The sequence below is a fragment of the Vidua chalybeata genome, chromosome 15 (genome assembly GCF_026979565.1).
Source record: "Vidua chalybeata isolate OUT-0048 chromosome 15, bVidCha1 merged haplotype, whole genome shotgun sequence".
Classification (NCBI taxonomy): domain Eukaryota; kingdom Metazoa; phylum Chordata; class Aves; order Passeriformes; family Viduidae; genus Vidua; species Vidua chalybeata.
In genome coordinates this window covers 18,276,130-18,302,403 of record NC_071544.1, presented here as the reverse complement: position 1 = coordinate 18,302,403, position 26,274 = coordinate 18,276,130, and the positions used below count along the sequence as shown (strand labels likewise).

The window sequence follows — 26,274 nt, the reverse complement described above, 5'->3', positions numbered from 1 at the left end:
GGGGGCGCTCTTAAAGGGACAGCGTGCCCACGGGCGCACCCCTCGGCCCGGCGCACCGGGCTCGCTGCCCCCTCCGCAGCCGGGACGAGCGGCCGTAGCGATCGCTCCTCTCGCTCTCCCTGCCGCCCTCCTTCTCTCCCCTCTCTTCACGCTGAAAAGGGCCCGGTGTCCCCGCGCCCGCTGCCTTGGTACGTTCTGGGCTCCCCCGCCCGCTGGCGCTGTTGGCACGGCCCGTGCGGATCCCGTCAGGCGCGGCAATATGGCGGTGAGTGCAGAGCGGGGCCGCGGCTCCGGCTCTGGGGCTCCTCGGCGCTCGTGCTGCTCCCTGGGGCTCCTCGCCGGCTCCTCGGGGTCACTCTTCGGCGCCGCGGTCTCCGGGAAGAGAGTCCCATAGCGGCGTGCACGGGGCCTTTGGCCGGCGGCTGCGGCCCCTTGGTGTAAAGGTCTTAGGAGTGTCTTGGTTTTGATGGGGAAAAACTAAATTCTCAACCTTTGTGAGTGCAGAATGCGTGTGTCCGTAATCCGTGTGTCCTTTAACAATTCCTGTGTGTTATATGGTGGAAGAATAAGATCCTTTAATACTTGCCATATGTTATGTAATAAAATAATGAGGGGAAGGGCTGCTGAACACTGATTTAATTAAAATCGCTTGGAATGCTTTACCTGGCGAACTCCGTGAACTACAGTTACACTTGTTACCTGCCCTCTTCGTGGCATAGGGAGTGCTGTGCCCGCTTTATGTACATCAAGAGGGGGATGCATCGCGTGGGTTTATGGAGAGTCTGGAATAAAACCAGAATTCTATGGGAGCTTTCACTTACGATTTGTATCCTCTTCTACCCCCCCAGTTCAGACATCTCTGAGTTTGTTCTTTATTGGCAAGATGGCCAGCGCGTGTGCGTAGCCTGGCTGCTGTAGTCCTTTGCTGTGGAAAGCGGTCGTTGGGCTTTCCTTGCAGACCCTGGGCCCGGTTTCGGAATGGATCTCGGGACACAGCCCCGCGGAGCCGCCTGTGCTGCCCTGCTGAGAGCTGGGGCAGTGCTGCCCTTACCCAGGGAGACCAGGGCTGTGATAGGCTACAGCTCTGGCCTTTCTTACCCTGTTCAGCCAGACTTCCCTTCCTTTCTCTGCTGAACAGGAGCGTAAAGGAACAGCCAAAGTGGATTTCCTGAAGAAGATTGAAAGAGAGGTCCAGCAGAAGTGGGAGCATGATCGAGTGTTTGAGATCAATGCTGCAGACAGGAAGGACCAGAGGAGGTATTGTTGTACTTGGTTTTTCACTGCTTGAAATGTTTTTTCATTGAAAATCTGGTGGAGGGAGAAAGTGGTCCCTTTCCAGTGAGCAGAATTCATGGCTCAGCTGCAGAGACTTGCTCGCCCGTTGCTGACGTTTCTGTAGCTGATGACATAAAGCAGCTGAGTACGTGTGTGGCTGAGTTCCAGCAGGATGAGAGAAGCTTTTTCATTCCCTGGCAGTGTCAGTACCCTCTGTGGGCTAAAACCAGGTTCTCTTTGTGCCTTGTGCTCTTTGAGGTGGACGAGGTTCCGCAGTGGGGTGCCTGAGCCCTCGCCCCTGGGCAGGTTTCCCTCGGAGGGAAGGTGTGTCCTGCTCTGCCTCACAGAGCACAGCAGTGCTGGGCTCCTGCTCTGGACCAGCCCCTTGTGCCTGTGTAGAAAGGGAGGAAGGCCCGGTCCTGGGGAGGCTGCGGGGACAGCGTGACCACCCTGTCACCACGGGCTGCAGCCCCAGCGGGGATGGGGCAGAGCTGCGGGGAGGAAGAGCCTTTCACAGGTGCACAGAGTGCTCTGCACCACTGGGGAAGGCCATATGACTCTCTTGCTTTTATTTCTGCCCCAGAGTAAACACTGAGAGACTTGTTTATCTTCTGGGAATGCAGGGTGTGCTTGGAAGCACGGTTCCTTTGGAATTGCTGGGATCCATGCTCCTCACAGGTGTGGAGAGCTGTCTGGGGGAGCAGCATTAGTCCTGTGGAAGGTCTTTGACTGGAAAAGCAGTGACCTTGGCAGTGTGAGGTTAATACTTGGTGTGTGGGAACGTCAGACTAAACCAAGATAATAGCTGAAGTGGTGTAACAGGTGTCAGATTCTTAAATCATAGCTTTTGCAGGCAAACAAATGACTTGGCCTTTATTCCTTCGTGTTAATGGATCGAGGGAGTGTGTTCAGGGAGGCATGAAGTAGAGTACAAGGCATGGAGTACAAAGGTAAAGGTAGAAATTCAGTGTCCTAAATGTAAATATTTTCTTAGCTGCTTTGAGAGCTCAGGTTCCAACAACATAATACATCTTTGAAAAACCCTGCAACAATATATCCCTGTGAAAGGTGTGATTGCTTGCAGTGTGCCCTTAAAATCTGAACTCACACAGTGGGAGATTAAATAAATTACTTTAAGCCTTTGCTGTAATTAATTTACAGGAGCAGGATTAGAATTTGTTACCTTTGGGAACATGCTGTATCTATTTCAATGTTTCTGTGTGATGTCAGTCCTTTGTGGGTTTTTTCTTTTGTGTTTATTTTTTAGGATGATAAAGCCTGTTAGTGTATCTTTAAGATCAAATACTTATGTTACTGGCAAGGAAAATATTTTAACATCACTGTGGGCTGATAATAGCTGAACATCCCAGTTACCTGTTTTGCTCGTGTGTTGTCTGATGGTCATTTACAAAGCTAATTATGTTTTAATTCTTTGACTTTCTCCTCAGCAAAGGGAAGTACTTTGTTACCTTTCCTTACCCCTACATGAATGGCCGCCTGCACCTGGGACACACGTTTTCCTTATCTAAATGTGAGGTAAAAATTCTCCTTTGCTGATACCTTTAAATACTATTCTAGAACAAATGCTGATTTTGTTGTTTAGTTTTGAGCTAATAGGATGCCATGTCAATTCCTTCATAGCTTTAGTGATGACTTATTAAACTTTCCTTTTTTCCCACATTTTCAGTAGAAATATTGCTAGCTGAAGGGAAATTCCATTAATGTAATTTTTAATCTGATGAAATGGGGCTGCAGTTGCTTCCCGTGTTTGTTCTTTGAAATAAGATTTTTAGGATATGCTGCTAAATGGCTCAAACTTCACGAGGGACCTGTCCCTTTTGTTTGTGGTTGCTGTGCTCTGTGACCTGTGTTGGGAGCAGGTTTTGGGGGCTGGGGGTAGGATTCCAGAGCAGCCCCTCTGCACCCGCAGGTCTCTGGTGGAACCAGCCTGGAAGCCCTGTGCAGCCGCAGGGGCAGGCCTGGAAACAAACTGGGTGTCACCTTCCTGCAGGGCTGCCCCCAGCTCTGTCAGCTGCCCGTGGCTGCGTTAGAGGAGTCAGAGCTGTGTTGGAGCAGGGCTCAGCCTGGGGCTGTTCCCAGGCTGGCTCAGCTGTTCCATTTTCCCTGTCTGTAGTTCGCAGTGGGGTACCAGAGGCTGAAGGGGAGGAGCTGCCTGTTTCCCTTTGGGCTGCACTGCACGGGGATGCCCATCAAGGTGAGAGTTCTGCTGTTGCTGGGGGGTTGTTTCTCATGGGGTTTTTATCCCTAAGGCTACTTGGAGCCTTGCTTACTGTCTATCCCCAACATCACATTAGTTTATTTAAAAACTCACCAAGACAATGTGATTTGGAACCTGAATTTGTAATAAACATGTGTTGTGCTTGAGCTGTAACATCACTTTAAAAGACAAAGAGCTGGAAAACTGAATTTTACCTCTTGGATGCTTTCCTTTGCAAGAAAATCCTTACAGTAAACTGCTTCCTGCCCTGGAAGGTGTTCTGGAAGTGGCAGGATCTCCTAGATCTTAATGCAAAGTCCAAAAAAAGTTTAAAGTGTGGAATGCAAAATGTTATCAGTAAAACCCACTCCTTGGCTGTGATTGTAGCCGGTGCCCTGGCTGACACACTCCCAATATCTCTGTTCAGGCTTGTGCAGATAAGCTGAAAAGAGAAGTGGAGTTGTATGGTTGCCCACCGGAATTTCCTGATGAGGAGGAGGAAGAGGAAGAAAATTCTGGTAAAAAAGAGGAAGAAATTATCATCAAAGACAAAGCAAAAGGCAAAAAGGTAAAGTTTAAACCAAACCTTCCTGGATGAGAGCTGTACTGTCAAAACTTTGGTGTGCCCATTGTAGCTTTTCCTCCTTTGGGCTCACAGAAACCTTGATACAAAGATTTTATTGTTTTTTCCAAGGCAGCTGAGTTACCTTTAGGGTGGACTTGAAAAAATGCATTAATGCATGGTTCCAGAGATACCATGTTAATGCATGAACCCTTATTGGTAAGCTAATACCCTGCCTAATAGTTTTCTGAGAAAAAAACAGATCAGATCCAGAGTAATACTCTCATTTTTAAAACTCTTTATTTATTTATTTTTTTAATCCATTTGTGGAACATTCATAAGCAGGTTTTAGGAAATAACCCTGCTTTCTCAGAGGTAAAGCAAGTGTATTCCTGCTGTTCTGGTTATTGTTTTTTAAATTGCTATCTAGCCAGTTCTCTCTAGATGGGCTCAGTAAAATCATCCAAACTATTTTCATTTACCATGTATTTAAATGAGATTTAGGATCTTGGGAGTATCCCAAGGCAAGGCAAAGAATCAAGTCTGGGAAAAGTTTAGAGATGCTCTGTATGTTGTTTATGCATGCTCAAGAGACTGTCCCACTGGAACTGCTGGGTTTGGGTTCTGGCTGTTCTACAGGACAGAAGGTGTGACCTTGCCTGGGTCACTGCTGGGCAGAGACAGGAAATTCTCAAGGGACAACAGCTGGGGAAAGTGCCATGAGCAAAGTTACAGCAGCAAAGGTTTTTGGTACAGGGGTGCAGGGCTATCCACCTTTCCGTGGTGCAAAAACCCATGGGTTTGAGCAGGGCCTCGACACCAGGCAGTTCCTTGCCAGGTTGTTCTGGCAGAGCCTCTGCAGGTGTTTTGGACGTTGGCGTGGAACAGTTGGGAGGAGGAGGGTTAGGGAATGAGCAGTGAATACAAGGTATGGTAGAATACACCCTGTATTGTACACCTCTGCAAATACAGGGTGTAGAATGGAAACGCTAACCAATTACCCTCACTGTTAGAGGGAGGATGTGAGAATATTTAGGAGTATTAACTTGTGTATCTGGAATCAGAAACCATAACATTAACAGAGGCAAATGCTCTTGTGACAAGACTGTGGGCTTCTTCCTAATCCCAATTGTTCTTTCAGAGCAAGGCTGCTGCCAAGACTGGCTCTTCCAAATACCAGTGGGGAATCATGAAGTCTTTGGGTCTGTCTGATGAAGAAGTGGTCAGTTTTTCTGAAGCTGAGCACTGGCTGGATTATTTCCCTCCCCTTGCTGTCCAGGATCTGAAGAGCATGGGATTGAAGGTGACTCTGGGTGACCCCAACCTCAGTTATGCAGACAGCTGTACCTGTATTGTTACTGTGTTGGTGAATGTGCTGCTTCTCCTTGAGATTTTCTGTGTAATACCAGCATAATTCCAGGAATGTTTTTGATATTTATGGAATTAGTAATGTAACATTTGAATGGTCTTGGGTGATAATTAAGTACTTTATTATATAGAGCTTGTACCCTGTACAGTGGACACAGCTGGAAATTAGTCCAATAAAGACATTATGGCCTGTGGGTCCCATGTGAGATAACTTGTTGGTAGTCAGTATTGACAGTACTTCTATTTGACATCACATCATTTTTCTTCCTAAAAGTACTTTTCCTGCTGACAACAGATTTTTGAAAATGAAGCGGAATAAAGATGATGAAACAAGGCAGTACTGAATTTCAGCTTGAATGGCTGGTTAAAACTACTACAAAACCTCTAAATTTCTCAGTCAGTGGAGGGACCTCGAGTCTTTGACATATCTGCTCTGAGAGAGCAGGCACAGATGTGTATTTAAGCTTACACCCTTTATGGTATATGTACTTGCATTGTCTTTTTGGAGAGAAAGCTCTTTTTATTTTTAAAATAATAGTTATGGTATAATGAGATTCCTTTCATTTCTTGATTGTGCTTGCTTACTGGAGCCTCTTGCCCATTTTTCAGGTGGACTGGAGGCGTTCCTTCATTACAACAAATGTCAATCCCTATTACGATTCCTTTGTGCGATGGCAGTTCCTTACACTAAAGGAAAGAAATAAGATTAAGTTTGGCAAACGGTAAGCTGCCACTCAGCTCTGAGTTTTTGGGAGTGTGGGAGCTCAGCTGTACCAGAGACAGAACCCTGTGACACATCTCTAGAGCGTGCTTTTAACTCACATGAAACCAGAATCTTTCCTTGCTGGTGCTCTGCCTGACACAGTGAAGTGTAGTTGTTGTGCCAGCAAAACATGTGAGATCTGTCTTCCAGGTTTAGTTTTCCCATGGGTACCAACTCCAGGCAAAAAAGGGTCAATTCTGAAAGCTCTTGTGAAAACTGAACAGTGGCACTGATGGAAAAGATCCACACAAAATTTGAAAATGCCATTAAGAGTTTTTTTTTTTTTTTTTTCCCAGAGAGCTATATTTTTTTTCCTTCTTGCTGTATACACTATTTTACTCACTGCTAAATGAAAATCTTTTTCTAGATATACAATTTATTCTCCTAAAGATGGACAGCCTTGCATGGATCATGACAGGCAAACAGGAGAGGTAATATTTTAACTTGACATTTTCATGCATTGCTTATGATCTTAAGTACTAAATGGCTCTCAGCTGTCAGTGCATGTGAAAATTGAATGAACTCTTCTCTTGAGCAGATTTGTCTGGAACTATGGATAGTATTTTCCGTTGTAGCTGGTTTCTGTGATTTTTTGGCAATCCCTGCCAGCAGCATCATTCCATTGTATTGTTATCTATTGAAACTAAACAAACGAGCTGTTGTTAACTTAGATGTTGCTGAGACAGTGTCTGTGACTGGTCAGTTTTTGGCTGTGGTATAACCTCTCTGCAGACTGCATTTTAGTGAACAGCCTTTCATATTAATGGAAATAGGATTTACTCTGAGGAAAGCATCAGTACCTTAAATAGTGTTTGGATTAGGTTCCTACAGAATAGGATTTATTTTCTTTCCTGCTCAAATGAGTTTCATTTATTGATTGTTGCATTGTTTGTGGGAATTGTAGGGTGTTGGGCCTCAAGAATACACGCTGATAAAAATGAAGGTGTTGGATCCTTACCCTGCAAAATTGAGGTAGGTCTTGAATTTTTAGTGGCAGATGGACTCTGTCTCCTGGCCAGAACTGACCATTGAATTAAACAGTCTGGTTTGCCTAATGCAGAATTTAATTTCACCTGGTTATTTCCATCACTTCAAAGACCTGGTCAGAATTTTGACCTGCTCTATTTGCTGCATCTGCGTGGACCTCAGGATGGAATTAAAAAAAAAAAAAAAAAAGGAAGGAAAATGGAAAACCCACAACGAATTAATGACCAACTTCTGTCTCAGGAATTGTTGCTTGGAAGTTGGTGTTAGTTTAAAAGCCTGTTCTGTATGAGCTGTAATGATTTTATTTTGGTAACTTATCCAATTCTTTTTTCCCCCCCAGTGGCTTGAGAGGAAAAAACATCTTCCTGGTGGCTGCCACGCTCAGGCCAGAGACCATGTTTGGCCAGACCAACTGCTGGCTGCGCCCGGACATGAAGTACATCGGCTTCGAGACGGGCAGCGGGGACATCTTCATCTGCACGCAGCGCGCTGCCCGGAACATGGCCTACCAGGGCTTCACCAAGGACAACGGCGTCGTGCCCGTGGTCAAGGAGCTGATGGGAGAGGTGAGCATCCTGCAGCGTGCTGGGCAGGCTCAGCTGCTCCTCCGGGGCTTAGAAAGGTGATGGTGCAATTCTAATTGTAAAGAAAATACAGGAGGTATTACAGAAATTTTGGAGTGCCGGAAATCTTTAGTGACAAACAGTGCAAACAACAGGCAGCTTCCTTGGCAGCCAAGCCAGAGCTGCTGTTGGGAGAATAACCTGGTGCACTTAGCTGGGGACAGATGCATTCCTATTCACTCACATCCAAACTATGTGATGTAAAGGATAGTGTTAAGTAACGTTTTTCTGCTTGCTGGGAAGAGTAAATGGAAAGGGAAGGGGAAAACTAACAGCTAGAAAGGGTTATGTGGAAAAGGCTTTTGTTGGTACTGACATTTCCAGTACATCTGTGTGAATGAAGCTTTCTTAGCTGGGTAGTGAATGTCAGTGGTTTTGGGGTTTGCTGTCCTTGCGTGCTTTGTGCAAGTGTCATCAGTGGTTTATTCATCCTGATACAAAGCACCTTCAGCTGTTTGCATCCCTTGATCTCCATTCACTACAACTTGTCGCCATCTTTCTTGATCTTGCTTTGAAGAATGAAGTAGAAAATATGTGTTTTTTTCCTTTGTTAGTAGACATGATGTGAATGCAAGCAAATTAGTGAGGTAGAAGACAGCTGCTACATCTTGACTGCCTCCTGTCAGTGTGTGAATATCTTGACAATATGCTTTCTTTGTTTAATGTCACTTTTGACACTTAGTGGTTTCCTAAGCCACTTCTGCCTCAATGCTGTTGTGCTTCAGATACTTGTAAGCAAACTGTCCTTCTGCTTCCTATGATTTCCCAATTCTACATACTTGTAGTTTAAGTTTCTTGGTATTTGGTATTTGACTTTTCTACCAATATATAACCTATATCCTGCCTCAAATAGTACCACACGTTTTCATATGTACTTCCTCCTTGTCTATCTGTATATAAAATGTATTTAATTTGTTTGTAATGTGTCAGGAAATTTTACAGAAAATTTTGAAGAATATCAGCCAGGAGAGCTTACTCTGCTAGGCTGAAAGCCCCTGATTTACTGTAATGCTGTTCCTTTGTCCTGCTCAGGAGATTCTTGGTGCTGCGCTTTCAGCACCCCTCACCACCTACAAGGTCATATACGCCCTGCCCATGCTCACCATCAAGGAGGACAAAGGTAATTCTGCAGCAGAGCCTGTTGGATGGGCACTGGCATTCACTATGTGGGGTCTAATCCTTTCATCTGTTTATCTTTTCCTTTGCCAAGGAACTGGAGTGGTGACAAGTGTTCCCTCTGACTCTCCAGATGACTTTGCAGCCCTGAGAGACTTGAAAAAGAAGCAGGTCAGTCTGTCAACTGAATTGTTTCTGTTTCCTTCCCCTAGAGAAGAGGGTCAAAAGTGAATATCCAGTGGGTAAAATGAAACTTGCTTGAATTGGCATTTTGCCATCTCTACCTTGAAATCAAGGCAGTTAAAAATTAATAAAGTTTAAACCAACTGGTCTAGGACAAATGGGGTTTTTTTCAGACTTCAGGTTTGAGTTTTGGATGAGAATCATGTAACTTGTGCTGCATGTTAAGGTAGAGAAGAGCACCAGTGAAACAGAAATGAATTCCTATTGTGGAAATGACTTTCAAAAATGAGATTGAGATTCTCTGTGAATTTCAAATGAGACTGAAAGTGATTGTTACTAACTGCAGGAGTACATCAGTGTCTGAACAGCTATCCCTGGCTACTGAATTTTTGCCCACTCATTTTAGGGTAGAGCAATATCAATTTTTCCCCTTTTAAAAAATGTAGACAATTATGGCAAAGAATCACCTGGAAATGAGATGAGGATTGAGCTCAGGTGTCAGAAATGGTGAGAAAGCAAGGAAGTGGCATTGTCTGATTTTAATAAAATGTTATGTACAAAAAAACACTATGAATGGATAAAAGCATCTAGAAGACTTCTTTATATTGCTTTTTTTTCTTCCAACTTTCAAGGCTTTGAGGGTGAAATATGGCATCAGAGATGAGATGGTCCTGCCATTTGAGCCGGTGAGTGCACCCACGTGTCCATCTACAGCACATAGGATGTTATGCTCACTGATGACAAACGAACCAGGAGCTGTGCCACCTCTTCCAGACTTTCTATTTAAAGTCCTTCTCAGCTAAAAGAGCTGAAAAACGTAAAGTTTTCATATTTTCCTGTAGTTACAGCATTTGGTCTGTCTAGGGTCGCAACCAAGATTTGTTCAATTCTGTACTTCAGAGAGAAAGGAAAGTATCAGTTTTTTATGGGAGTCATTGTTTTGGGAAATGGAATGCATCATTATCCTGATAACCTGTTGGTTGATTAAAACTTAGTGCCCTCATGGCCTGATTAGGAGGGTATCTGTTCAGTGCAAAAAGCTGAATCCCTCACTGTTAGCACAGCCTCGAGGCTGAGGCAGCTTTCCTGAGGAAATGCAGGTTACAGGTAAAGCCACCCCAGTGTTCTGCAGAACCCTTGGTTGCACACACCAGCTCCAGTCCTGGCACAGCTCCGTGGGGTGTCATGGCAGGGCACACACCTGGGCAGCTCAGGAGTCCCCCTGGGGGCTGCCAGAACTTCTGGGCAATGAGCGGAATTGCAGCAATCTGTTGTAAGCCCTGTGTAACTTGTGTTGGATGCTGTGAGTGTATGGAGTGAGCAGTGGGGTGCAGGAGGGGTTTGACAGCCCTCTGTTAATTCTCAGGTGCCCATCATTGAAATCCCAGGCTATGGCAGCCTTTGTGCCCCATTTGTCTGTGACGAGCTCAAAATCCAGAGCCAGAATGACAGAGAGAAGCTTGCAGAGGCCAAGGAGAGAGTGTACCTGAAAGGATTCTATGAGGGAGTAAGTAATACAAGATTTTGGTAAGTGGTTTCTTGGTGATTTTAACAAGGAGAAAAAAAAGGTAGGTAAAGAATTAAAAAAAAAAATCTCAAGAGGGACAGTGTCCTTTTTTCCCAAAAAAGTCCCAAAGGACTTTTCATTTAGACTCTTCCTGTAGTAAGGTTCTGCAGTTGAAGGAGTAATGTAGAATTGGAGAAAGTTTCCACTCACACAGTCCTGTGTGAGTGATCAAGTGATCACCTTCTGGGGAGCTGATTCATTTTGTTGCAAGTATGGATAGGGAAAATGATATGAAATGACAAGATGTTATTATTTGCAGGGTTTTTTTTTGTTTTGTTTTGTTTTGGGGGTTTTTGTTGTTGTTGTTTTGGTTTTTTTGTGTTTGTTTTGGTTTGTTTTGTTTTTTTTCTTTTTTTCTCCTGTCTTTACCTCAGTAGCTCACCATGTGCATTTCTCAGCTGTTCTTTTTAAGCAAACGATAGTTTTTATTTCTGACTCTTTGCAATCTGTCATCTGTGTGGATGCTGACATGTGTACAAAGTGTTTTTGGATAAAGATGACTGCACATAATGAAAAAAAAACAACTCTTATTATTTGCATGTCAAAGATGGCAGCACCTGCTACTTCCTTATATTGATTTGAACACCTCTGGCACCTATTTCTTGCTAAATTTTGAAAAAAATTGTCTCCTGTCACCCATCTTTACAGGTGATGTTGGTGGATGAATTCAAAGGACAAAAAGTTCAAGATGTCAAGAAACGCATTCAGAAGCTGATGTTGGATAAGGTATGTGCACATATGTGTGCACACAGCTACTTCTGAATTGTCTGCTTTGCCCTTTTCACAGGGCTGAGTCGCCAGAAAAGCCCCTGGTGTGGTTCTGCAGCCCTCACGGTGCTTTGGGTCGCTGCAGAGAGAGGGACCTGCTGTTCTTGGGCTGAGCAGCTTTATTAGAGTTCTCTTGTTCCCTGCCTTGTTCTGTCACCTTCCCTAGGACATGTTCTGGTGGTCCAGTTTATTCTTTAATATAGCTGGGAGGATACTGGAAGTGTAGGACCTGGACTGTCAAGTCTCTTTCAAGCCAGTGAAGGAGATGTGTGATGTGCAAATGCCCCCTTGCTGGGCTCCTGTTTCAGAGAGCAGTAAACAAGCAGTGATTGTGGTTTCCCTCTAATGAGACTCCCTGTTGAGGACTGGGGGTGAGAGAGGCTTCAGGCCATCATTCCCTTGTTGCTGTGGCATTGTTATGTCCAGATTATAATGCATCGGTACGGATGATGTGTGCAAGTAGATTTGAAGCTCAGCATCCTGTTTTTCTTTGCCTTTCCCCCTCCCTCTATCCCCCAGAGTTTTCTAGGAGCTGTTTCAATCAGGGGGTATAGTCAGTGGGGAATGTTTTGTGCTTATGTCCTTTTTTTCCTGTACAAAGTGCTGTGAGCTGGTACCTTAGAGAAGTACAGAGTTAAGCCTTGCCTCATTTTACCCAAGGGAATACTGAGGCAGAGAGCTTGGCAGTGGTGAGAGCTATGCAGTAAGTGCTATAAACCAAATTAGAATAGAGGGGATGCTTTTTAGTAAGTTGTCAGGATTTTAGTACTTTGCTAAGTACTTAAATCTCAGCTTTCATTGCCCTTTCAACTCTTAGGGTGAAGCCATGATTTATATGGAACCTGAGAAACAAGTTATATCGAGATCTGCTGATGAGTGTGTCGTGGCCCTTTGTGACCAGTGGTGAGTGAAACAAAGCTGCAGTTAAAAAGTTGCTCCAATTGTACACTACCTCTCGATTGCTTCATTACAATAAACCTCTCCTGACTGCAGGTATTTAGATTATGGTGAAGTGAGCTGGAAGAAACAGACATCAGAGTGCTTGCAACATCTGGAGACGTGAGTTATGAATGTGGCTGTAAAGGAGACTTTGCTTCTCTTGGTGGGGTCTGAGAGGGCTGAAGGCAGTAAGAGCTTCTTTCTTACAGGTTCTGTGAAGAGACTAGGAGAAATTTTGAAGCTACCTTAGGCTGGCTGCAAGAGCATGCGTGCTCCAGGACGTATGGCTTAGGTAGGCAAAACATTCCTTTCTCAGTTGATTCTTTTTAAGGATGGTACTCCTCGTTTCATTTGGAAGGCTTAAGTGCTATACAACATCCCCAGTGGTATAGAGAAGTGTGGGAACAACATTGTCCAACTTGTATCTTGGCCCAGCATCCCAGAGAAGGTGTGCTTTGTTGGGAGTGCATGGGGCTGGTAATACTTGCACTATTACAGGTAGTCTGTGCAGCATCTTAGTAGCTTTCTGCCTGGACTATTGATTTGAAAGGGACCTCAGAAGAGGGAGCTTATACCATTTCTTGAGTTTTCTCCTCAAATTCTGATTAGCCTTCATCTTGTGTGACATGGGACAGCTGCTAGATGTGCACTGTAACCCACAGCAGATGTTCTTGAGCTGAGCTGTGTCAGGAAATAGGTTGAAAATCAGCAAGTGTTTGCTCTTGAGTAAAATTTTCAAATGCATAGTTCAATTTTTCAACCAAATATTTTTTAAAAGCATAAGCATGAGTTCTAATGCATATATGTATGTTCATGAAAATCATCAGCTGCTCCTGTGTGCGTGTGGGTCGGGGTGGTGCTGGGGTGCCTGACACAGCCTTCCCTGCAGGGACCCGCTTGCCTTGGGATGAGCAGTGGCTGATCGAGTCTCTCTCTGACTCCACCATCTACATGGCCTACTACACTGTGGCTCACCTGCTGCAGGGGGGCAACCTGAGGGGCCAAGGAGAATCTCCCCTGGGCATCAGGTAAGGAGAGTGAACCATGAAGTTCTCTTGTTTAATTAGGTGTGCTTATCTCCTGAATTGCTCTGCAGAAAGATTTGCCAAGGAGGCCGAGTCTTTGCTTTTGTGTGTAAAAAGCGTCTTTATTAAACTTAACCTGCCATGAGCTGAGTTAGAACAGGTTTGCAGAGGGGCAGTAAGGAAAGAGAGGAGTGTGACAGGCAGTGAGAGAGAGTGGGAAAATGCTTCTCTGAAAGAACTGTGTGGAGAGCAAATCACCTTTTTCAATACTTGTTTGACTTGCCTTGAAATGGGCCTTGGCACATTGTTGGGTGATTGGTTTCAGTGGCTGCTTAGGTGTCTGCTTGCTGAGACTGCTGTGCACCACAATAAATTTTAGGCTCCAGTGTACAGAGGGAGTTGGATTTAGCTCTTGGTTTTTGTCACTGTCACTCTCCTGGAAGCTCAGAACCATCTTTTATCCACAACTTGTCTGTGGAAGTCTTCAGAGCAAGGGGGGGGAGGCATGTCACCTCTTGGTTGGAGTGGCTTTTGAAGTGTGGTAATAGGGGTCAGAGAGATGAGATAGTACAGCTCAGTCTGTACTATCTTACTGAAAAAACACTTCAGACTGTGCCTTGAATCATCTGCTCTAATTCTGTGTGGTTTATGGACTAATTTCTGGAGTAGCTTACATATTGGAATTGAAACTTTTCTTGCTATATGTTATAACTAATCTGAAAACCATTTCCAAAATATTCTGATTCTTACAGACAGAAATACCTCTTGAGACTGGGCAAGGCTGTCATTTGGGCTCAAACCTCTCTAATTACAGAGAAGCTATGCACGAGCTAGTCGTGTCAAAAAACAAGCTTTGAAGTGAGCATCCTGGGCCCTGAATTACAGATTTGATGTAATTAAGCATGTACAATTAGAGTGCTCTCCCATGCAAGTAGATAACATCTAGCAGCCTTGGAAAATGCTTTTTACTGACGCTTGCTCTGTGGCGTGAAGGAAAAGGGGGTTTATGGCCCATCCTTTCAGTCACCTTCAGTTAAAATGAATATGGCACCAAACACAAGCCCAGTCACAGCACAGGAATTTAAAAGCATAGAACAAGAACTGCCAGAACCAAACCAGCAAACCTGTGCCAGTAGGATTTATTCTGAACTGGTAGTATAGACCACTATCTGAGGTGTTCTTTTAATGTGTACTGGAAGTATTTGGGGTCCAGAATGCTTTTCCTCTCTGCATAGCAAAGGTCCAAGCCCCTTAGCAGGTGCTGACATGTGGCAAACTTTGGTTTGAAAGGATTTAATTTGGAATGCATGCAGTATGTGGTGCACTCTACTGAAGCTCTGAGAGCCAGGATTTAGAATCTCTGTAGAAACAAGAAGGATATGTGTCAATGCAGCCCAGTGGCCACAGAGCTGTGGGTATCAGTTGTATCTCATCAGTATTTTCCTTCAAAATTGTGGATCTTACCTCTGGTAATTGGTAAGATGTGTCTTGCAGTAAAAGTTAATTTTAAATTTTCATTCCATTTGAAGTTGGAAAATATTTGTGGTCTTTTCCATGAAGGAGGCAACCTTGAACTGTACAACAGTTCTCTCCTGTCCTGCTCTTTGACTTCTGGGAAGCCAGAAGGAATGGCTCCATGGGGCATACCAGTGGGGGGCTCTCAGTGTTCACTTAAGGTCACAGGTGGTGCTGAGTCCTGGGTGCTGACATTTGGAAAAGAAATCAGGTTTCCAGGATATTCAAGATTATGCTTTAATTATTAATCACTTTTTCTTTATGGGAGTCTTTATGTTTAATTGGGAAATCTCCAAGGGCAGTTTAAGCAGGGCATGGCTTGAGCAGTTCTGAATTTTGTTTCTGACGTTGGATTCACTCACCTGAACTCGGGCAAAGGCCCTGGGCACTCTGTCTGTGTTTGCTGATCATGTGGACTGTGCTGTGAGAATGGAGCCATGGGTTTAAGCTGCCTTACAGAAAGTGCTGTAGAATGTGAGGAGCTTTTACTGACTGTGCAATGTGGGACTGATTCTGTGCAGGGCGTATCAAATGAGCAAAGAGGTTTGGGATTACATCTTCTTCAAGACAGCTCCATTCCCTAAAACTGAGATTCCAAAAGAAAAGTTGGATAAGCTGAAGGAGGAGTTTGAGTTTTGGTATCCTGTGGATCTCAGAGTTTCTGGCAAAGATCTTGTTCCAAATCACCTGTCGTACTACCTCTACAATCATGTGGCCATGTGGTCAGAAAGGTGAGTTGGGATGTGATGCAGGTAAAGCTGGAGAGTTTGCAATTCTGTTACATGCTAATGGCCTTTGGACTGTACAACATTTAGAATTGTGTTGAAAATGTATTCCTTTATATTGCAGCTTTGATACAGTTGTCTATAATAGAAGTTGTTGAAATGGAAAATGCCATTATTCCCCCTGATTTATCTGCATTATCTCCTCCTATGGATTTCCCAGTGTTGAGTTGTATTCCTGCACTGGAATTTATTTGACTTTATTATTAAGTCACCTTAATTCCTTCTCAAGGATGGTTAAAAGAGCCATATATACTCCCATGGGCTGTGCAGGACTGGTTGAGAATCTTTGCCCGTTGCATGCTTTTATGGTGAAAATACTGTTTGCATTCCCTTGAATTTTGGTTTAGGGCTTGTATAAAACTGTATATAGGAAAAGTCTGTTTCTGATGTATAGTAAAGATGATTGTGGATAATTTAATATCTCCTTCCTTCATGGGTAGAAATGTAGACCCAGCACTGTTGTGTGCTCTTGGGCAGTGCCAATCACTGGCCTTTAAATTAAAAATACCTGAAGAGAGGAAGGGGACGTAAGTGAACTGTAATTGCAGGTGCACTGCTCCCTGCCTTGCGTTCCAGCAGTGATAATCCTTAGCCTTTATACTGTAGTTCTTTTCATCTTCAGAGATACTCCTTAATATATTTAAGACAACCCTTAGGTTTTTTTTTAAGATTCCACTCAAGGTGTTCATCTCAAACTGGAACATAAAATGTTTCTTCCTCTTTTGAAAATGAGAAAATGTATTTACTTGGCCAAAAGATTTCTATCTTGCCTTTGGACAGGGAAAAATGGCCAGTAGCTGTGAGAGCCAATGGACATCTGCTCCTCAATTCTGAAAAGGTACGGTGAGGTTTTGTGTGACATGGCTTTCGTGTTGTCAAAATAGGCATTTGCTAGGCAGACTGGAAACTTCTTCTTGGGATGTAAGCAGTGGAAATAGTGACATTTCTTCATTAGTGCCCTCCAGTTTTTCATTCATTAGAGGTAAAGACCTGCCTTGCCTGTGATTCTGTGTAGCACTTTGTCTTAAGTCAGCTCTTGTGTAGCACTTTCTCTTAAGTTTCACCAATTTAGTGAGGAGTTCAGTGTATTTCTGTTAAGTTCTAGGGTAATATAGCATATTTATTTATTTAAATAAAGTTTACCTTTTTAGAGCATTGGAGTAGGTGCAGCGAGCGGAAAGAGTTTGTGCCAATAGCTTGCTAATATGTGCAAGTTCTGACACTGAATTGAATTTAAAGTGCCTGAACCCAGGAATTAGGCATGGGAAACTGTCTGATATGAATAAAAAAACCCCAAAACAAGCCCTTCCACTCCCAAGTGGAGTTCTTCTTGAAAAATCAATACATGGTGATCTGAAGCTGCCAGTTTTAAGTACTATTTAAGTTTAATTTAGGGAATTTCTGGGATTATATTTTGTTGCTGAGTGCGTGCAGAGTTCAGTCTGCTTTTGCTGTGAGACCTCATTCAGATTTACCAAAGTGCTTTTTGCTGTGATTCATGAGAAAATTGTTTGCCCAAACCCTTGCTGGGTCTGTCTTGCTTATCCACCAACACAGGGGATGTGTGAGAAAACAAACACTCTTATCTTTCTTTCAGATGTCTAAATCGACAGGCAACTTCCTCACCCTCACTCAAGCTGTTGACAAGTTTTCTGCAGATGGTGAGTGCATTCTGACCTGCATCTGATTGACAATTATGCCAAAACTGTGAGTGTTTTGCTCTCAAAGGAGTTTATTGGAGTATCGAATGGCAATAATTCTGCACTTACCACCTGTTCTTGTTGAAAGCTGAACTCCACTTGGAAGATTAGGATGTGTGTTAGCACACCTGGTTCAGCCTGGAGCTGCTCCTGGGGCTGAGCTCTCCAGGAGCAGCTTGCTGGATCTCTCTGCATTCACTGTAGGGATCAGAACACAGGACATGCTGTTGGTGTGCATGGGGCGTGTACATATTTGTGCCCTGCGTATCCATGTGTGCCATGCTCCTCCCAATGCTCCTGTGTTTTGGGCAGGGGCCGTGCTGCTCTCCTGGTTCTGGTGTCTGTCTGGTCCCCTCCCAAGGAGGGCAGTGTTCCTCTCCCAGGGAAGTGCCTCCTTCGAGGCACCTCTGGCTGGCCAGGCAGTTTGTGACCTGGCTTTGCATTTGTTAACTCCAGCTGAGGTGAGCTGTCACAGGTGCAGGAGGCACAGCACCCCATGGGTATCGGCCAGCTCGTGGCCCCCAGCCCTGGCAGCTGATCCCCTTTTCTTCAGGCATGCGTTTGGCCTTGGCTGATGCTGGAGACACTGTTGAAGATGCCAACTTTGTGGAAGCCATGGCAGATGCTGGTATTCTTCGTCTCTACACGTGGGTGGAGTGGGTGAAGGAGATGATTGCAAACAGAGACAGCCTGAGGAGTGGCCCAGCCAGCACCTTCAATGACAGAGTCTTTGCCAGGTGTGGTATGAAGGTTAATAATACAGTTTGGACCAGGTTTTTCCTTGCAAGGAGGAATCCTGTAGTTATTTTTTTCTAAAGATTAATGAATTCCATAAAACAGAGCTCATTCCAGAACAGGTTATGGGGTTTGGCTGCATTGGTGATAGTTTGCCGTGTTGCCATTACATGGGACAGACTATGTGGTATTGATGTTGTCACTTTGCTTCCCTCCCCAGTGAGATGAATGCAGGCATAATGAAGACAGACCAAAATTATGAGAAGATGATGTTTAAGGAAGCTCTGAAAACTGGCTTCTTTGAGTTTCAGGTAGGAGGTGTAACAAAGTGACACCTGATATTTGTTACTTTGTGGATTTCTTTTGATCCTTCTGTCTCTGATCCTTAATCATACAGCTGAATTGGAATCAGAATTGTGTCAAGAAACAAGCATACTTCAAGGGAATAAATGTGGAATTGTAGAGCTTTACAAAGGTCCAGAGGAAAGCAAATGCAATTCTGCAAATAGTCCTGATATCTAATATAAGTAAGAAGGTGCTTTAAAAAAGACACTATTAAAAAGTATTGCCTTTCTTTATATCTTTTGTGATAAAGGACTCTTCATAAGAAATGCAGATAATGCATCAACAAAATTGTTTGGAAGCATAGTGCTTTTTGATATCCTCCATAAACCATGTCTCCAGAGTGTCTGCAGAGCCATGCTGCTCCATTTAATGAATTACACACTCTCCTTCATGTGGCTGCTTTGAGATACTCAGGAGTAGGGTTAAATAGGCTGAATTATGTGTAATGATAGATCATATTCATTGCCTTTTTCTTAGTTCTTATTAGTATCTGTATGTAAGTTATTTGGGGTGACGGCACCTGATACACAGCTGTGGATGTTTTTGTCTTTTATGCTTGTGCCAATAAACAGTTTTTTAAAGTACCACATAAATGCAAAAAATCCAGTGGCCAAGTGGCAGATTCATATGTGGGTGCTTCAGGAAAATACAGTTCTTAGAACTCAGTAGTGGATTATGAGAAGCTGCTCACGTTCTGAAGGCGTGTTGGAGCCCGCAGGTGTGTGTGTGACTCTGGTGTTTCTCCCTGGCAGCAGAGGGCTGATGGCTGTGTTGTTGTTCCAGGCAGCGAAAGACAAGTACCGGGAGCTGGCCATCGAGGGGATGCACAGGGAGCTGGTGTTCCAGTTCATCGAGGTGCAGACTCTGCTGCTGGCTCCCATCTGCCCCCACCTGTGTGAGCACATCTGGTCCCTGCTGGGGAAGGTACTGACATTTCAGTTCTGCCATTGATTCAGATCTGAGCTTTTATGGATTTCGGTAACACCCATGTCAGGCTTACAGATATTCGTGTACAACTAGAAAAGATGTGTCAGAATCCAAGGAGTCATACTGGCTCATTGTCCCTGGGACAGTGACTGCAGGGAGCTGGCCTGTTGCCATGATGATATGTGCAGCATTAATCCCAGTCACTATCATTGTCTGCTCACAGAGAGGTGATCTAACATTTAGTGCAACAATGCAATAGTCTTACACTTCTGAATAAAGCTTAGTTTTGATGTTTTTTAAGCCCTCTGCTTGTAGATGGCATTCCATAGGCATATGGTAGTTGTAATTGTATGTATAGTCCTGAACACACTTGCAGTGCTTCTTGTCTGTGTGCCCTCTCCTTTAGGGTGTTATGGGTAGGTGCTCACTGAGGTCCAAACTGCTTAAACTCTCATTTCCAATCAAGCTGTAATGGTTGGAAACCCACCAGCTACTGTGTGTTCACTCAGTGCATTCCTGTCTTGCTCTGCCCAAAGGCTGACTCCATCATGAGGGCCTCGTGGCCAGCAGCAGGGCCCGTGGATGAGGTGTTGATCCGCTCCTCTCAGTACCTGATGGAAGCAGCTCACGACCTCCGCCTCCGCCTCAAGAGCTACATGGCGCCTGTGAAGGGCAAGGTGAGGCTGCTCTGTTTGTGTGCACGTGTGATAATTCTCTATTGCCTAGGGACTCCTTCCTGATTTTTCTTTTATTTCCTCAGAAAAGTACAAAAGAGCCTTCCCAGAAGCCTTCTCACTGTACCATCTACGTGGCAAAGAGCTACCCACCCTGGCAGCACACCACCCTGTCCGTCCTGCGCAAGCACTTCCAGGTGCTCGTCCCCTCCTCTGCCCTCCAGCTGCTTGCCAGCTGTTTGGGGGCTCATCTGTAGAAAGTTTATAAGCTCTACCTTGTTACCAAATTATTTCAGTAGATTTTACAACTGTCCGGTAAATTTTGATGCTTAATGAAAATGTCCCAAGGACTGTCATTGATTTGACAGTTGCATGTCATTGGTTTTGACAATCTGAGTAAAAAACGTGCCTCTGCTCTGTTGTTTCTTCCAATTGTAAGTGGTTAGCTTTTAAATATTCTTTACAAGTATGTTTTTGAGGAAACATGGTTGACTGACAGACTACTGCTGCCTTACTCTGCAGGTGGGCTTAGAAGCTTTGTTCTAGTCTTTGAGTAAGTGTTTACCACTCAGCAGTGTCACAAGAAATTGCTGAAATGGAATAAGTCTGTCCTAAGAAGAAATATATTAAGAGAGCAGAAGGATCTATGCTTCTGACATGAGGAAACTGCTGAGAGTGGCCTTTGGGATCCTGATGAGGCATCCTCAGCTTGAACACACCAGGGTTGTAGCTGATAGATTTGGGAGTCCTGACTACTCTAGCTTGTGGCAATGAGATAAACCAACATTCCTCATGTGGAATTTGTTCTTGGGGCTATTCACCTTTGGGCATTGTACAGGCCTTTTTTCTGTATTAGTGTTAAATGCTGTTTGGGTTTCAGAAGGATGAGAAAACTTATCTGTGGAATCCATGATGCTGACAAACCTTGCTGGTATTTATGGGAAAGCAGGAAAGGTATATCATATTGAAAGGCAAGTTTTTCATGATAGCTGTTCTCTTTTATGCTTGTTCATCCCTGTTTTAGGTCAGTGGAGGTCAGCTGCCAGATAATAAAGTAATTGCCAGTGAGCTGAACACCTTGCCAGAGCTGAAGAAGTATATGAAGAAGGTGATGCCTTTTGTTGCCATGGTTAAGGTAAGTGTCAGAGGGACAGCTCTGGTACAGGAAAGGCTTTTGTGAATGCAGTGTCTCCCCTTTGCCCTTTGCTTGTGTGGCATCTTCAAGGGTTTGTTTATAAACATCTTTTACATCTCTAGAAGAACTACATAATAAAAACGTCTCTATGTGAATTAGCCCAGGTGAGCTCTGGATCTGGTTGAGGCTTGGTGCTTTCTGTGTTTTGTGGATGATACAATCTGTACTTCAAACATACCTGGACCCCTCTGTATTTGAAATGTATCCTATGTGACTTCTCCAGTTTTTCATGCTGAAATGAGTCAAGTGTTGCTTTGGAGACATAAAAACTGGAAGCTAAGAATAAGGGCAAGAGTTGAATGATTGCAGTATGTGTAAGGGAGGAAACAAGAGACTGTTCTGAGCCTTGAATGGAATTACAAATTTTGTGTATAATTCTTCTGTTTATCACTTAATATGCTGATAGTCCATTCTTTTCCCTGAGTCATGCTAGCCTATGAAAATCTTGGCTTCCATTTCTTTAAAGAAACTTTCTTGTGCTTGCTGTTGCAGATGAAAATTCAATACAACAACTAGGGAGAGCCAAGAAGCAAAGAATTAACATTTTTTTTTAAATAGGGGGTAGGGGTTGCAGTGTATGATTTAAAACCTTTTTAATAACTTTCCATGATCTGTAGAAATTGAGAGGGATTAGTAATGTAAAAAATCTTGAGTGTAAAAAAAGAAAAATTACTTTTTCTCCTTAAGCTTTAGCTTGATTTTTGAAATGCACATAATAATTACTTCTGTTTGTAAGCTTTTCATGTTTTCTGAGTGGAGCTGTTCTTTGCTGTCTCTGTGGGGTTGTTCTGATTGTTCATTTTCATGGGAACTTGGAAGCCTTCAGAGGAGCAGAGAGCACAGAGCAGTTCTGGAGCTTCCTGTGTAAGTTTGTAAGAACAGTAGGGATGTGTTAGATCCACTGATCCAGCTGGGAAAGGTCAGAAAAGCTCTCAGTCCTAAGAGTTAGGGCTGAAACATTGCTGTGTTTTGGTGTCTTTAGTCTGGCAGCAGTGAGTGATCCTGGGGCATGTGGGGAAGGAGCTGAGGCTTACCTCAAATCCATCTTTTTGTTTCCAAAGAGCAGCAGCCTATTTCCCACAGAGACACGGAAACACCTGAGCAGTGTCTTTCTCTGAAACCAATTATTCATCAGTTCTAGGGTACAAGAGGCATCTCTGTGCTTCCTACTCATCAGAGGAGGACTGAAATGTAGGAGCACCTCTTTGATTTACAAAGGGAAGCAGTTCCATGTTAAAAGGGAATCTTTTACATTAAACTGATGAGGAAACCAGGAAACCACAACCATGCTGAGGCTGACAAAGCAGAGCTTCAAAGGAGGCAGCTGGCTCAGCATGTGAGAGCCAGGCAGGGACAGATTAAACTCCAAAGAGGAAGTTCTGTTTTAGTTAAAAAAAAAAAATAATGTGGTTTTTATCCTGCCTTTAATACTGTGTCTCTTGTGACTGTTGCTGCTGGCTTTCTGGACTAATTAAGTTACTTTTATGTTAACTTACAAAGTGGTTGTTATTTCCCTGCAGAGCATGTGCAGGTGTTGTGGGCTTGTCCTTTATTTTAAACTGGGTCATAAGCCTGAGTTTCCTGCTGTGAAATACCACCGAAATGCTGACTGATTTTGTGAATTCTCAACCTGCACATTAAGTAGGGATTTAAATAACTGTGAATGTCAAACACCTTTTCAATTCTATATTAAAAATGTGTTCTAATTGTTCTTACTCTTCCCATCAGTGTCATCAGCTCCCTGTAGAAGAAGAAGCCCTGTTACAAGAAAATTATTGCTCCAGTGTTAATGTTGTGCCAGCAGAGAGCTCTTGGATTTACAAGCCTATTCTTTTCATGACTAATGTGGATAGTTTGCCATTTTGAAGCATCATTTTACTTGCAGCCTTTAGAGGGTTTTTTTAATACTTTTTCCCTCCCCCCCCCCACAGGAAAACTTGGAGAAAAATGGTTCTCGTGTTCTTGATCTCGAGCTGGAGTTTGATGAGCGTGCAGTGCTCATGGAGAACATTGTCTATTTGACAAATTCCCTGGAGGTTGGTACAGACTTGGCACCTGCTACTTGGCATTTATTGGGATAGCTGGAGCAGCAGCCTTCCCTAAGGCTCGAAGCCTCTTTACATTAACTTCTGGGTGTGCAATGCTCGAGCAACAGTTTTTTATCAGCTTTGTCTCCAAATAGATGCATATGGATCTGTTCAGTGTTGGCATGAGGTACAGGGGGAGGTGAGCACTACAAACACGGTCCCAGAAAGCAGGACTGGTTTTCTCTGCAGTACTGGGTGCAGCTGTGACAGTGGTGTCCACTGGCAATTTGAGGATACCTTTTTCTCTGAACCAGTCTGTATCTCACGTTTCCAGCTGAAGAAATGAGAAGGAGCTGCTTCAAGGCATTAGCAAGGCCAGTCAGTCCTTGGGCACCCGCACTGGCATGTTGGCTACAGCAGGCTGTCTTCCCTCTGCAAGGAGCAGGCTCTGGGCAGGGCTTTTCACACTGTGCTGTGTAAAAGGCATCCAGTCTGGTAGCAGTTGTGCTGCTTCATATGATGAGCAGAATTTAGTTTAAAAGGAACATGGTAATGAGGGGACAGCTCAGGCACATGGTGTTAAAAAACCCAAACCAAACAAAACCAAACAACCCCAACGCCAAAAGTCAAAATCAAAAGCAGCTGTTTTTTAAGAATTAGAAACTGTATCTATTACAGAGCTGGATGTAACCTGTGCCATATGAAACAAATGTGACTTTATTGGGCTTGTCCCATGTCAGAGCACAGCCGAGAGCAAGCAGCAACTTAAACTATCTGTAAATCTTCAAACCCCCTGACATGGGCGAGGGAGCAGTGTGTCCTCAGAACAGGGATACACTGCTGGGGACAGCCAGAGGGGCTGGGGAGTCTCTGGGGGTCCCTGTCCTTGGAGACGGACAGTGAGGTCTTGGGCAGTGAGGAGTGGCACCTTGGGCACCTCACACAGGGAGTAGATGACCCTCAGAGGTACCTTCCAAACAAGATTTTGTGGGTTCAGTTGTACTTTTGTTGCTTTATGGCACTGCAGGTTTGCCTTCCCCTTTCCTACATGAACAGCTGTTTGATGGGGCTGTAACCTCTGCTGTTCCCTCTAAAGCCATTAAAATCCTGCTTATTCCCTTCTTCCCCATTTTTTTCTTTTACAGCTGGATCACATTGAGGTAAAGTTTGCTTCTGAAGCAGAAGATAAAATCAAAGAAGACTGCTGTCCTGGAAAACCATTTTCTATATTCAGAACTGAGGTAATATCAGAAATTCAGATATTGAAAGTCTGAAAACTGAATTAAAAAACTTGAAACTTTACTTTTGTCTGGGTTTTTTTAAATATGCCATTTAAAAACTTTGATCAGACATGAAAGTTTACCATGTATGAATATTTCTAACTCTGAAAGTAAAAATGTCATTGATTTCCCTAAATATGTCTTAAACCCTTATTACACTTTGGGCTGCATTTTAGAGTTGGGCCAGTGCTGGTATCCAGCATGGCCAGGCAAGTTCTAAAGGGATTTTATCCCTCTGGAGGCTTCATTAGCAGCAGATGTTTGTTTGGTTCAGTTTCATGTTTCTCCTGTAGGTTCTCCTTTAAGGTCTGTATTGTTTCTCACAGCCTGGCGTGTCCGTGTTTCTGGTGAACCCTCAGCCCTCCAACGGCCACTTCTCCACAAAAATGGACATCAGGCAAGGGGACAACAGAGAGACCATCATCAGGCGCCTGATGAAGATGGACAGAGGGATCAAAGGTAGCCACCAGCACAGGTGTACAGCTGTGCCAGTGCTGAGGGGGTGCACACAGGGGTGTGACAGGGAAATGCCCTGTGTGTGCGGGATGTGTGCCAGCTCCTGGGGTGGAGCTTTGGGAATGTGAGATGAAACAGGACTCCCTCCCTGTCTTCCCAGGAGGTGCCAGTGTGCTGTTGGGCACAGGGCTGGAAGGCTGCACTTGCAGGAAGGTTTAGCTGAAGGTCCCAGGCTTCTTGGTCTGCTTAGCAGTCTTATTAGTCTGCCTTTTGATAGGGAATTGTATTGCAATCAACTCTCACCTTCCTCCCAGTCTCTGCAGTTCATTCCTCAGAAAATGAGGAATAACTGTTAAGTTACTCAGACCTGTCCTGAGCCAGATAAAGCAAATTCCTAATACCACATTCCAAGCAGATGCTTGTAACTGTGTAACCCCTGAAGGACATTGTTGTATTGGTGTAAACCTTAACATGACAGTTATTCCCATGAGAACGCATTTCCTTGGAGCAGGTGTGGAAGTTCCAAGAGTTCAGCATTGCTGTGGTTAACTCTGTGGGTGCTGTGGCCTGGGTACAGCTGCCATGGCCTGACCAGCTGCTCTCTCTGTGCAGATCTCTCTAAAGTGAAGCTGATGAGGTTTGATGATCCCGTGCTTGGGCCCCGCCGTGTTCCAGTCCTCGGCAAAGAGGAAGCAGGGAAAACTCCAATCCTGGAACAAGCCATCTTCCACATTGACCTGGCCCAGCGGCATGTCTGTGTCACTGAGAATGGCCTGACAAGGGACATTGGGGACACAATTGTTTACCTGGTTCATTGAACTGCCGTGTATCTGGTGAGAAGGTTCATGGAGGGACTTGGAAGCATCTCCATTAAACAAAGGGGAGAATTTGTTCTGTAAAAAAAAAAGCCCACCCAAACCAACCCGAGTTCACATGTGAGTTGCCCCTGCTCTTTTAAACAGGGATTTAATAAAATTATTTTCCTCTGGTGCTTTGGCTTCTCTTGAAAGGAAACAGTTACCCTGGAGACCCTTTCTTTCCAGCTGTGGGCAGGATCTTCAGGAACAAATTTGAATCCCATGCTTAGAATTCAGCTCCTTCCTCCAGGGAGCTGTGCTGCTTCTCAGCTGCATTCAGCTCCCTCCAAAGCTGATTCAGCCAAAGGCTTTAACTGAAGAGCCTGCTGCTGCCTGGGTGGGGCAGAGGGGTGGCCCTGGCAGGTGGGAGCTGGTGTGACACAA

The 26,274-nt window shown here is 44.2% G+C and overlaps 1 protein-coding gene across 3 annotated transcripts; it reads left to right on the top strand.

Moving 5' to 3' along the window:
- The first annotated feature begins 70 nt into the window (after positions 1-70).
- LARS1 (leucyl-tRNA synthetase 1) lies at positions 71-26,022 on the top strand. Of its 3 annotated transcripts, none has more exons than XM_053956427.1 (32): positions 71-265; positions 1,139-1,257; positions 2,724-2,811; positions 3,410-3,490; positions 3,921-4,061; positions 5,197-5,358; positions 6,033-6,145; positions 6,554-6,617; positions 7,091-7,158; positions 7,514-7,739; positions 8,829-8,916; positions 9,007-9,083; positions 9,728-9,781; positions 10,462-10,602; positions 11,311-11,388; positions 12,248-12,333; positions 12,424-12,489; positions 12,579-12,661; positions 13,259-13,397; positions 15,431-15,640; positions 16,475-16,532; positions 17,292-17,355; positions 17,948-18,131; positions 18,350-18,440; positions 19,258-19,398; positions 19,938-20,078; positions 20,162-20,272; positions 21,100-21,210; positions 23,202-23,306; positions 24,443-24,538; positions 24,904-25,036; positions 25,646-26,022. In XM_053956427.1, exons 1-32 carry the CDS (start codon positions 260-262, stop codon positions 25,849-25,851), a joined length of 3,531 nt encoding a protein of 1,176 aa, XP_053812402.1. In that variant the 5' UTR covers positions 71-259; the 3' UTR covers positions 25,852-26,022. The 3 variants fall into 3 exon arrangements, with proteins under 3 accessions (XP_053812402.1, XP_053812404.1, XP_053812403.1); XM_053956429.1 differs by lacking the exon at positions 71-265 and adding an exon at positions 328-443; XM_053956428.1 differs by lacking the exon at positions 71-265 and adding an exon at positions 418-494.
- Positions 26,023-26,274: the final 252 nt, after the last annotated feature.

Coding starts and splice junctions, on each gene's coding strand:
- LARS1 (XM_053956427.1), top strand. Junction 12,334..12,423: donor GTGGCCCTTTGTGACCAGTG/GTGAGTGAAACA, acceptor TCCTGACTGCAG/GTATTTAGATTATGGTGAAG. Junction 23,307..24,442: donor ATTTGACAAATTCCCTGGAG/GTTGGTACAGAC, acceptor TTTCTTTTACAG/CTGGATCACATTGAGGTAAA.